The sequence below is a fragment of the Chiloscyllium plagiosum genome, unplaced genomic scaffold (genome assembly GCF_037043375.1).
Source record: "Chiloscyllium plagiosum isolate Xiang-an unplaced genomic scaffold, Cpla_swu_hap1 HiC_scaffold_6, whole genome shotgun sequence".
Classification (NCBI taxonomy): domain Eukaryota; kingdom Metazoa; phylum Chordata; class Chondrichthyes; order Orectolobiformes; family Hemiscylliidae; genus Chiloscyllium; species Chiloscyllium plagiosum.
This window is the reverse complement of record NW_028270144.1, coordinates 19,820,865-19,832,998: the sequence shown is the minus strand read 5'-3', so window position 1 is coordinate 19,832,998 and position 12,134 is coordinate 19,820,865. Positions and strand designations below refer to the sequence as shown.

The window sequence follows — 12,134 nt, the reverse complement described above, 5'->3', positions numbered from 1 at the left end:
ACTAGTGCACCTGTTATTTCTCCTGCCATCTCTTTTAGTATCCTGGGATGCATTCCATCAGGGCCAGGAGACTTATCTGTCCTTAGCTCCATTTGCTTGCCCAACACTAACTCTTCCTTAATAATGATTGTTTCCAGGTCCTCACCTACCTTTGTCTCTTTGTCCATTACTGGCATGTTATTGGTGTCCTCCACTGTGAAGGTCAACACAAATGACCTATTCAATGCCTCAGTCATTTCATCATATCCCATAACTAAATGCCCCTTCTCATCCTCTAACGGACCAACATTTACTTTAGCCACTCTTTTTCATTTTATATGTTTACAGAAACTTTTGCTATCTGTCTTTTTAATCTGTGCTGGTTTTTCTCACATTCTATCTTTTCATTATAGCTCTTTTAGTAGTTTTCTGTTGACCTTTAAAGTTTTCCTAATCTTCTAGTTTCCTGCTGTTTTTGGTCACTTTGTATGCCTTCTCTTTCAATTTGATAGCCTCCCTTATTTCCTTAGACACCCATGGCAGATTACCCCTTTTCTTACAATACTTCTGTTTCACTGGAATATACTTTTACTGAGCACTTTGAAAAATTGCTTTGAAAGTGCTCCACTGCTCATCAACTATCCCATCATAAAATCTTTGTTTTCAGTTTACTTTAGCCAAGCCCTCCCTCATTCTATTGTAGTCTCCCTTGTTTAAGCACAAGACTCTGGTTTTGCATTTTACCTTCACACTCTCCATCTGTATTCTAAATTTAGCCATACTGTGATCACTCATTTCAAGAGGATCCCTAACTGTGCGGTCATTAATTATTCCTGCCTCATTAACACAGGACCAGATCTAGGATAGCTTGTTCTGTCATCTGTTACATTATATTGTGAGTGAACCTAAACCAAATGGACTACAGCAGTTGAAGAGGGAAGCTCCCCACCACTTTCTCAAGGGTAACTAGGAAAAGGCAATAAGTGCTAGCCCAGCCAGTGATGCTCACGTACCCGATGAATGTATGAAGAAAAAAAAAACACAAAGCCTTTTAAAGTAAAGCAGTCACTGTTTTAGTTTCTTCTTTACACTACTTCCAGAAATCGGACCATTAGAAGATTATTATTGCCAAGGATCACCTTTTAGACTTCCTTGAACATTTATAGTATAATAGGAAAATACAATTAAACAGCCGAGTATTTTCTTGGAGGTTTATTTTAGTTACTTTTGGCCATCATTGTTGCAGACTTCAATGTGGTCTTGAGACTAATTTACAGAATTTGATCTCAACATGCATCATTGCCTTGACACTGATTCTTTATTCTTTGCAATATATTCAAAGAATTAACCCACAACAAAACATCTGTAAAATATAGTTGGTTATACGTTGATTGTCAACTGTTAGCAACATTTTTTATACTCATTTAAACAAAGAAGTTACTCATAACTAACTTGAACATAATGTGAATATGCAATATGTTTAACAATATGATAAACTGTACACTGTTAGAAAAATGCTTTTTATTTAATATTGCTTGCAGGACTTCGGTTTTGAAAGGTCGTGGAAAAACAAATCTTTTTCAGGGGATGTGGGCATTGTTGGCTGGTCCACTGTTGTCCAACCCTAATTGCCCCTGAGAGGGTGATAGCGAGCTGCCTTCTTGAACTGCTGCCGTCCACACTCTGTAGGTTGACCCACAATGCCATTAGGGAGGGCATTCAAGGATTTTGACCCAGTGACAGTGAAGGAATGGCAATATATTTCCAAGTCAAGATGGTGAATGACTTACATAAGAACATAAGAACTAGGAGCAGGAGTAGGCCATATGACCCTTTGAGCCTGCTCCACCGTTCAATAAGATCATGGCTGATCTTTTGGTGGCCTCAGCTCCACATATCCACCTCTCACCATATCCCTTAATTTCTTTACTCTTCAAAAAATTATCTATCTTAACTTTAAAAGCATTTACTGAGGAAGCCTCAACTGCTTCACTGGGCATGGAATTACACAAATTCACAACCCTCAGGGTGAAGAAGTTCCTTCTCAATGCCCTCTTGTCCTAGTTTCACCTGCCAGTGGAAACTTCCTCTCTACGTCCATCTTACCTATTTCCTTCATAATTTTATTTGTTTCTATAAGATCCCCTCTCATTTTTCTAAATTCCAATGAATATAATCCCAGTCTGCTCAGTCTGTTCTCATTAGGCAACCCCCCCTCAATTCCAGAATCAATCTAGTGAACCTCCTCTGCACCCCTCTAGCACCAGTGCATCCTTTCTCAAGTAAGGAGACCAAAACTGCACGCAGTACTCCAGGTGTGGCCTCACCAGCACCCTGTACAGTTGCGACATAACCTCCCTGCTTTTAAACTCAATCCCTTTCGCAATGAAGGAAAACATTTCATTTGACTTCATAATTAACTGTTGCACAGGCATTCTGTGGTTCATGTACAAGGACACCCAGGTCCCTCTGCACAGCAGAATGCTGCAATTTCTTATCATTCAAGTAATAGTCCTCTTTATGGTTATTCCTATTGAAATGGATGATTTCAAATTTATTAACATTGTACTCCATCTGCCAGACCATTACTTAAAATACCCATGTCCCTTCACAAAGTTTCACAGTCCTTTACACACTTGGCTCTGCTACTCATCTTAGTGTCATCCACAAGCTTTGACACACTACACGTGATCCCCAACTCCAAATCAGCAATGTAAATTGTGAATAAGTGTGGTTCTAACACTGATCCCTGAGGCACACCACCAGTCACTGATTGCCGATCAGAATAGCACTCATTGCTTCCTGTTGGTTAGCGAATCCTCTACCCATGCTAATACATCGCCCGTAATGCCTTGCATCTTTATCTTATGCAGTGGCCTCTTGTGCAACACCTTGTTGAATGCCTTTTGGAAATCTAGATACACCACATCTACTGGATCCCCGTTATCCACCGTGTTCATTATGTCTTCATAAATTTCCAAAAGATTAGTTAAGCCTGACCTGCCCTTTATGAATTCATGCTGCGTCTGTCCAACGGGACAATGTCTATCGAGATGCCTTGCTATTTCTTGCTTGATAATAGACTCAAGCATTTTCCTAATACAGAAGTTAAGCTAACTGCTCTATAATTCCCCATCTTTTGTCTACCTCCCTTTTTAAACAGTGGCATCACATTTGGTGTTTTCCAATTTGCTGGAACTGCCCCAGGGTCCAGTGCCTTTTGGAAAATTACCACAACTCACAGGTGGTGATGTCCCCAAGGATCTATTGCCCTTGCCCTTCGAGATAGAAGAGATCATGAGTTTGGAATGTGCTATTTAAGGAGCTGAGGTTAATTTCTGCAGGACATCTTGCAGATAGTACACACTACTGCTACTGAGCATCGATGGTGAAGGAAGTGGATGTTTGTAGATTTGCTGCAAATCAAACAGGCTGCTTTGTCCTGGATAGTGTTAAGCTTCTTTAGTATTCTTTGAGCTCTACTCATCCAAGTAAGTGAGGAATATTCCATCCTGCTCCTGATTTGTGCTGTGGAAATGATGGATAGGCCTTGGGGAGTCAGGAGGTGAGTTACTACTTACAGAATTCCTAGCCTTTGCTTTGCTCTTGAATTTATATTTATATGTGTTTCAGTTTCTGGTCAGGATTAACCTCCAAGCTGTTGATTGTGCAGGATTCAGTGATGGTAGTGCCATGAAATGGGAAGGCATTATGGTTAGATTCTTCCTTGTTGGAGATGGTCACTGACATTTGTGTGGTGCAAATGTTACTTGTCATGTTTCAGGTTAAACTTGGACAATGTCCAAGTCTTGACTGAAAATGAAAAATGCTGGAGATCACAACTGATCAGGCAGCATCCATGGAGACCAAGCAAGCTATTCAGTCAATCAAGCTGAATTGACTGAAGACTCGTGTCTGTGATGCTGGGGACCTCAGGAAGATGCCAAGGTGAATCATCCATTCAGTAATTCTAGCTGAAGGTTTCTGTGAATGCTTCAGCCTTATCTTTTCCATTGATGTGCTGGACTCTGTCATCTTGAAGGATGGGGATATTTGTGGACCCTCCTCCTTCAGTTGTTTAATTGCCCACTACTATTCATGACTGGATGTGGCAGGACTGCAGAGCTTAGATCAGATCCATTGGTTGCAGGGTCACTTAGTTCTGTCTATCACTAACTGCTTACACTGTTTGGGATACAAGTAGTCTGGTTTGGTAGCTTCACTAGGTTCAGACCTCATTTTCAGGTATGCCTCGTGCTGCTCCTGGCACACCCTCCTGTGCTTTCCATTGAATCAGAGTTGATACCTGGCTTGATGGTAATGGTTGAATAAAGGATATACCAAGGTTGCAGATTGTGTTGGAGTGCAATTGTGCTGCCGTTGATGGTCCACAGCATCTCATAGATGCCCAGTCTTGAATTGTTAGATCAAAGTTCAAAGGCTGTCCAATTTAGTACAGCGAGAGTATGATACAACACGATGGAGAGTATTCATTGAATCCCTACAGTGTGGAAGCACCTGGTCCATCGAGTCCACATTGCTCAATCCGAAGAGCATCCCACCCAGACCCAACCCCCCCCCCCCCCTTTCCTGTCTCTATAACCTTGTATTTCCCAAACCCAATCCACCTAAGCTGCACACGTTTGGATTGTGGAAGGAAACCGGAGCACCTGAAGAAACCCACATGGACATGGGGAGAGTGGGCAAACTCCACACAGACAGGTGCCTGAACATGGAATTGAACCCAGGTATCCTGGCACTGTGAAGCAGCAGCGCTAACCACTGAGCCACCATGTCACCCTATTCTCAATGTGACAGCAGGACTTCATCTCCACAGGAACTGTGCTGTGGTCAACTTCACGGACAGATGCATCTGCAGCCAGCAGGTTGGTAAGGATGAGGTCAAGTATGTTTTTCCCTCTGTTAGTTCCCTTACCTTCAAAGCAGTCTCGCAGCAATGTCCTTTAGGACACAACTAGCTCAATCTGGAGAGCTGCAACCAAGATGTCCTCAGTGCTCATTGAAATCGCCCACCCAGAGTTCATTCTGCATCCTTGCCAACCTCAGTTCTTCCTCCAAGTGTTGTTCAACATGGAGAAGCACAGAGTCACCAGCTGAGGGCGCATTGTATGTAGTAATCTGCTGGAGGTTTCCTTGCCCATGTTTAACCTGATGCCTGAGACTTCATGAGGTCCTATGTCAATATTGAGTACTGCCAATGCAACTCCCTCCTGAGTGAATACTACTGTGCGCCCACCTCTGCTGGGCCATACTCAGGGATGCTGTTCATTTGTCTGGGACATTGTCTGAAAGGTACGATTCCATGAGTATGATTTTGTTACACTGTAAGGTATCCTCAATGTGAAGGTGGGACTTTGCCTCCCCAAAGACTGTGCGGTGGTCTCTGTTACCAATACTGTAATTGTTGACAACAACATTAGACTGACCACCTGTTTGACTAGCCTGTGAGACAGCTCTCCCAATTTTGGAATTAACTTGCAGATATTCGTAAGATTGTAATGGTTGAGTGCGGGAACATATGGACATTCTGAAGTCTTTCTTTAAAAGAGGTCATTGGAAGTTACTGTGGCCGTTGGAGATCAGTTTTAACAAGGTTTCCTGGAAATAATGGGAGTAGTTATAACTTCTTGCCTTGCTATAGATTCTGCTGGAATGATTGCCTTAAAGAAGTGTTTGTTTTCGCTGGGTCATACAGTGGAAAGCATGCCACGAACAAGCTGCCTGCCTGATCTATAACATTTTGTAAAGAAAACCCTCTACATCACTTCGCAGTGAAACTTATTTGCTCTTTTGAAAGAGTAGGCAAAAGTGAAGACTGCAGATGTTGGAGATTAGAGTTGAGAGTGAGGTGCTGGAAAAGCACGACCCATCAGGCAGCATCCGAGGAGCAGGAGAATCAATGTTACGGGCATAAGCCCTTTCCTGATGATGGGCTTATGCCTGAAATGTCGATTCTCCTGCTCTTTGGATGCTGCCTGATCTGCTGTGCTTTTCCAGCACCAAAGTCTCGACTCTTTTGAAAGAGTGATTGATAAAACATCTCAAGATGATAATTCCTGAGCAAATTGTATTTACAAGGCTTCAGAGGTTACGTGATCATGTGCAAAAATAGTAGGACAATAGATTTTGGAACGTCGTATGTTTTATCCTTTTGTCTTCAAGAATAATCAATTGGCCAAAATGCTTTTTGTAACCTGAAAGCCAGTCTCTTCCGGCATTGATGTGCTTCTTTTTCCCCCTGTTTTCCTGAAGAGTGGGTGTGTTTGAGTCCATGTGTTTTGGGGATATTTATAAGAAAACATATTTAAACTTCTATATTAATGAATGAGCATGTTAACCAATTGTTGCAATCAAATAACTCTTGTTTTGATAATAAATCCCAAATTGTGCTTATTAGAAACCTGGTTGAATTTTTTTGTTTAAAACCTAATGTGGATAAGGTTTTTAATTTCTTTTCTTGGTGATGAGAAAGAGTATTTTTTAACTCAGTGGGACTCAAGTGACAGTGTGCTGCTCCAATCTCAGTCTTAACAACACATTTAGCAATTGAGATGATTTGACAATTTCTGTCAGCACATATTCTGCTTAATCATGCTCAGAGTGATGTAAAGATCAGTAATGGGTCTGATTACAATTGATAAGATAAAACAGAATTTCTTCCAAATAAATTCAATAAAAAGAAACAACGCAAAAGACGAGTTCAGTTTCAGGATTTGCTATTGAGTCAAATTCTAATGAAGGTGAATAAGATAATTATGTCTGAGGTTGCATAACCTTCTCTTACAGCATCTCGGTTTCTTTCACCAATGATCTTAGATCCATTTTCCTCTTAGCAACAACCCTCCTGCCAATGGAAACAGCGTTTCCTTACTTATTCCACCAAGTCACTTAAGTTTGAACATCTCAGTTAAAATCTCACTCAACCTTTCGGTTCTAAGGAGAACCATCGCAGCTTCTCTAGTCTCTCAACTCAGCTGAAGTCCATGGACTCTGGAACCACTCTGAATCAGCTCTTCAGATAGCTGCATTAAGTTACTAGAGCTAGGTATGTAGTTTTAAATATCATGAATGTAATTACCTTTTTAGTCTAATTTCTTATTCAGTAAAAAGTTCGTTAACAGAATTGTCGAGTTTTGTTAATGATTTGAGGATGGAAGTAGTTTACAATGTAAATAAATATTGCCATCTAGTGGATTGTGGGACTAACTGCAAAAAGAAAACATGCAATAACATGAGGGGTTCACAGACAAATTGTAAAAGATGTGAAACAAGAGGCTATTTGGGCCAACAGGCTTGTTAATTGTATAAATTGCATGTTTTGGAATTTTGAGCAACTTAGAACATAAACATAAAAATGTAATTTTTGGGACGTGAGTATCATCTGCCCATCCCAAATTACACTTAACTGAATGGCTTTCAATGACATTTTAGAGGGAAGTAAAACCACAATTCTGTGATCCTGGAAACATGAAAAGCCTACATCAGGTAAGAGCAGCAAACCTTTATCAACAGATATATGGTGGCATGGTGATGATCATTGCTGCCTCACAGCGTCAGGGACCTGGGTTCATTTCTAGCCTTGATGGCTGTTTGTGTGGAATATACATGTTCTCCCTGTGTCTGTGTGGGTTTCCATCAGATGCTCCAGTTTCCTCCCACAGTCCAAAAATGGGCAGATTAGGTGGATTGGCCATGCTAAATTGCCCAATAGTGTCACAGGGATGTGCAGGCTAAGTGGGTTAGTAAATGTGGGATTACAGGGCTACCTCTGGGTAGGAGACTCTTTGCAGGATCATTATGGACTGAATGGCCTCTTTCTACACTGAAAGGCTTCTATAATATTAATGAACCTGATGTGTTTTACAACAATGCATTAGTTTCACAGTCACCATTACTCATCATGATGACAATTTTTTTTGCTTAACTGATTATCACTAAATATTGCTGAATAAAGACAAATTTTATTAAAGTATTTCACCTTGATTTCTCAGAAGATGCAAAATATACCAAAGAAAAGTGAAAATAACATTTATATAAAGGAGAACTCTGCCTATTACACAAATGCAGAAATCACACCACACCATGTTACAGTTCAACAGGCTTATTTGAAATCACAAGCTTTCAGAATGCTGCTCCTTCGTTAGGATACTCCTGACTATAATCTGGTCTCGTGTGACTTTTGTCTTGGTTCACACAAATAGGCGATAGTGAATTTTAGTGCTTGTGTGATGCTCAGTATATAGGCCATTTATTCAAAGACTGGCAGATTACATCAAGCAACATAACCCTTTACTTGAATGAAACAAGCAAAGTTCTGACAGTACCCAATCAGCTCACACTTGCAAAACTCACAATACAATGTCTAACATTAGATGTGATTCTGCGACTGGACAGTTAATGCTGGATCATTCTGAGGGTCTGAAGAATTAAGCTGACAACTAATTTGGGATTATCAGTTGAGTTTGCAATGTGACGCACTTGTGTATATTGGAAGTTAAATATGTTAATACAAAGGGCCTCAGACATTGCAGACTTAAAAGAAATGTTTATACACTCAACTCAAGAATATTGGTGATAGCCATTCTCTGGTGGGCAATGCCTTGACCAATTAGAGTCAACCTGCCAGGTTTAAAATGTAACTAGAGTTTGGCAGTTAACTGTCAGTCAGCATTAACTGCTGCATTCTCCAGAGCAAATCTCTCACAATCTGAATCCACATGCAACCAATCACTGCTTGCCCCTCATAAAGTTTAACTGTGTGTTTTCCCTGAATTGAAATTTATTTATTATTGATATTAACAATTCTTGTGAATTGAGTGTATGGTGAAAATCTTTGAAAAATATGCCTTTTTAAAGCAGCACTCACCTTCTGACCTACCAAACATAAGAACTAGCAGAATGCAGTCAGGCCCATGAGGTTGCCCTTCCATTTAATATTATTGTGGCTGATCTCATCTTGGCCTTAACTCCACTTTCCTGCCCATTCTTGATAACTTTGCAAGTCATTACTATTTAAAATATGTCTATCTTCTCCTTATATTTACTCATGTCCGAGTATTCACCACAATCTGGGATAGTGAATTCCACAGATTCATGACAGATTCAAGCAATCACTCCTTGTCAGTGTTCTAAACCTATTTCCCCTTGTGCTAAAACTATTACCTTTTGTTCAATATTAAACAAATATTGATTATTGTTAATATAACTATTAGTGTTAGCCAAATATGTTTTTTTTGTATTCATCTCTGTAATAATTACGAATATGAACACTATTAATAACAATTCATAGTAACCAATGATATTAGTTAGTGTTGCAATTACTATTAGCGAGAATAACCAGTCAGTATAAACGTTACTGTCAGATAAAATTACTAAAATATGAATGCAAGTATTAGTCCCACTGAGTGTTTCAGTCCCCAGGATCATTTCCAGGGGGCGGGGCATGGATGAGGTTGGGCGGGTCACAGTGAATAGGCGGGGCTGGAGCGAGGAGGCGTGTCTGAGCTGGGGGCGTGACGATTTTGTAGGGGCTGGGCCACAATTGGAAGGACAAGATGTCATCGTGAAGGGCGTGGTTATAGTGAGAGAGCGGGATCAGAATGAGGGGGCGGAGTTCGGGCATGGAGTCGGGTGTTGAATGCGGGTCAGTGCAAAGGTGAAGAGGCGGGGCTAGGGTGAGGGGCGTGGTTAGGAGGAGAAGCGCCGTTAGGACATGGGCTGGGTTTACGGTGAGGGGGGTGGGGTTGTGACGAGCGTGAAGGAGCGGGGTTCTGACGCTAATTGGGGCGTGGGAAGCGAAGGTTGTGAGGAGGCGTGGTTTCGATTGAGGCGCGGCGAGCGTGACAGGACGGGGCCAGGCCGAGGGGGCGTGGTCAGCACGACGGGTGGGGTTGGGATGAAGAGCGTGGGCACGGTGCGTGGGCGGGGCCAGGGCGAGGGGGCGGGGCCACGGGACGATGTTCACCGGGACTGGCTCGAGCGGCCTGTGTGAGTAACTGAGACCCGGGAGTGGGAGTTGGGGTACCTCAGGAAGTACCGAGCACAATAGGAAACCTTTTTGCTGATCTCTCATCCGTGAGGCAGACGGTTCGGCGGGTTAGTGATTGTGAAGCGCGGCCTGAAAACCGAGGCCTCACCGGGAGCGGGGTTCGCCATGAACCAGGGAAAAGGGAGGGTCTGGGTCAGGGACTGACCACCCCGCCCGCCAAGGCCAGCAGCTCAGCACCCCCCCCCCCCCCAACCCCATGCCTATCTGACCCTTCCAAACTCCACCCCCCCCACCCCTGTCAAAACCCGGCCCTCCTTGACCACCCCCAAACCGCCCTGTTTGACCCTGCCAAACCCCCTCCCACAATCCCATCCCACCCCCCCCCCCCCCACTGTTTGACATCCCCCTCTATCGATCTGACCCCTCCCGAACCCCTTGTCTGTCTGATCTCCCCCAAACCCCCTGTGTATCTGACGCCACCAAACATCCCCCCAGTCTGTCCAATGCCCTTTTTACCTCCAGTCTGCCTAACCCTCTTAAACTCCCCAATCTGTCTGACACCCCCCACACCAAACCATCTAGGTCTGGACCACCCCCCCAAACCCCCCATCTCTGTGACCCCCCCCAAACCCCCCATCTCTGTGACCCCCCCAAACCCCCCATCTCTGTGACCCCCCCAAACCCCCCATCTTTGTGACCCCCCCAAACCCCCCATCTTTGTGACCCCCCCAAACCCCCCATCTCTGTGACCCCCCCAAACCCCCCATCTCTGTGACCCCCCAAAACCCCCATCTCTGTGACCCCCAAAACGCCCATCTGTCTGACCCCCCCCACCCCCTATCTCTCTGAACCCCCCAAACCCCCATCTGTCAGACCTCCCCCCCCCCCCCAATACACCCTCTTTCTCTCTCACCCCCCAAACCTCCCATTTCTCTGACCCCCAACCACCATCTCTCTGACACCCTCCCAAACCGCCATCTCTCTGACCACCCCCCAAACTCTCCATCTCTCTGACCACCCCCCAAACTCTCCATCTCTCTGACCCCCCCAAAAATCCCATCTCTCTGACCCCCCCAAAAATCCCATCTCTCTGGCCCCCCCCAAACCCCCATCTCTCTGACCCCCCCAAACCCCCATCTCTCTGACCCCCCCAAACCCCCCATCTCTGTGACCCCCCCAAAGCCATTTCTTTGACCACCCCAAACCCCATCTCTCTGACCACCCCCAAACCCCCCATCTCTGTGACCCCCCCCAGAGCCATTTCTTTGACCACCCCAAACCCCATCTCTCTGACCACCCCCAAACCCACCCCATCCCCCCTCTGATTCCCCACAAACCCCCCCAAATCTCTGACCCCCCAAGCTCTCCATCTCTCTGACCTCCCCCAAACCCCTATCGCTCTGACCTCCCCCAAACCTCCATCTCTCTGATCCCCCTCCCAAACTCCCCATCTCTCTGACCCCCCAAACTCTCCATCTCTCTGGCCACCCCCCAAACTCTCCATCTCTCTGACCTCCCCCAATCCCCCGATCTCTCTGACCACCTTAAACCCCCCATCTCTCTGACCACCCCCCAAACTCTCCATCTCTCTGACCACCCCCCAACTCTCCATCTCTCTGACCATCCCCCAAACTCTCCATCTCTCTGAACCCCCATCTCTCTGACACCTCGCAAGCCCCCATCTCTCTGACACCCCGCAAACCCCCATCTCTCTGAACCCCCCCAAATCCCCATCTGTCTGACCTCCCTCCCTCCAACACCCCCCATCTCTCTGATCTCCCTCCCCCCAACACTCCCTGCATCTCTTTGACCCCCCAAACCCCCATCTCTCTGACACCCCCATCTGTCAGCCACCCCCCCCAAACCCCATTTCTCTGACACCCCAACCCCCATCTCTCTGACACCCCCCCCCCCCAAACCCCCATCTCTCTGACACCCCCCCAAACCCCCATCTCTCTGACACCCCCCAAATCCCCATCTGTCTGACCTCCGTCCCCCCAACACCCCCATCTCTCTGATCTCCCTCCCCCCAACACTCCCTGCATCTCTCTGACCCCTCAAACCCCCATCTCTCTGACACCCCCATCTGTCAGCCACCCCCCCCAAACCCCATTTCTCTGACACCCCCATCTCTCTGACCCTCTGA

General features: G+C 44.9%; 1 protein-coding gene across 2 annotated transcripts in view; it reads left to right on the top strand.

Annotated features, from left to right (window-relative positions):
* Window positions 1-9,919: 9,919 nt before the first annotated feature.
* The window catches only part of ubac2 (UBA domain containing 2), a 246,884-nt gene continuing 244,669 nt past the window's right edge, over window positions 9,920-12,134 (top strand). Inside the window, exon 1 of one of the 2 annotated variants that reach the window (XM_087987926.1) lies at window positions 9,920-9,987. In XM_087987926.1, the coding sequence (XP_087844052.1) occupies window positions 9,957-9,987 (31 nt within the window). In that variant the 5' untranslated portion in view covers window positions 9,920-9,956. The other variant, XM_087987927.1, reaches the window with a different exon arrangement.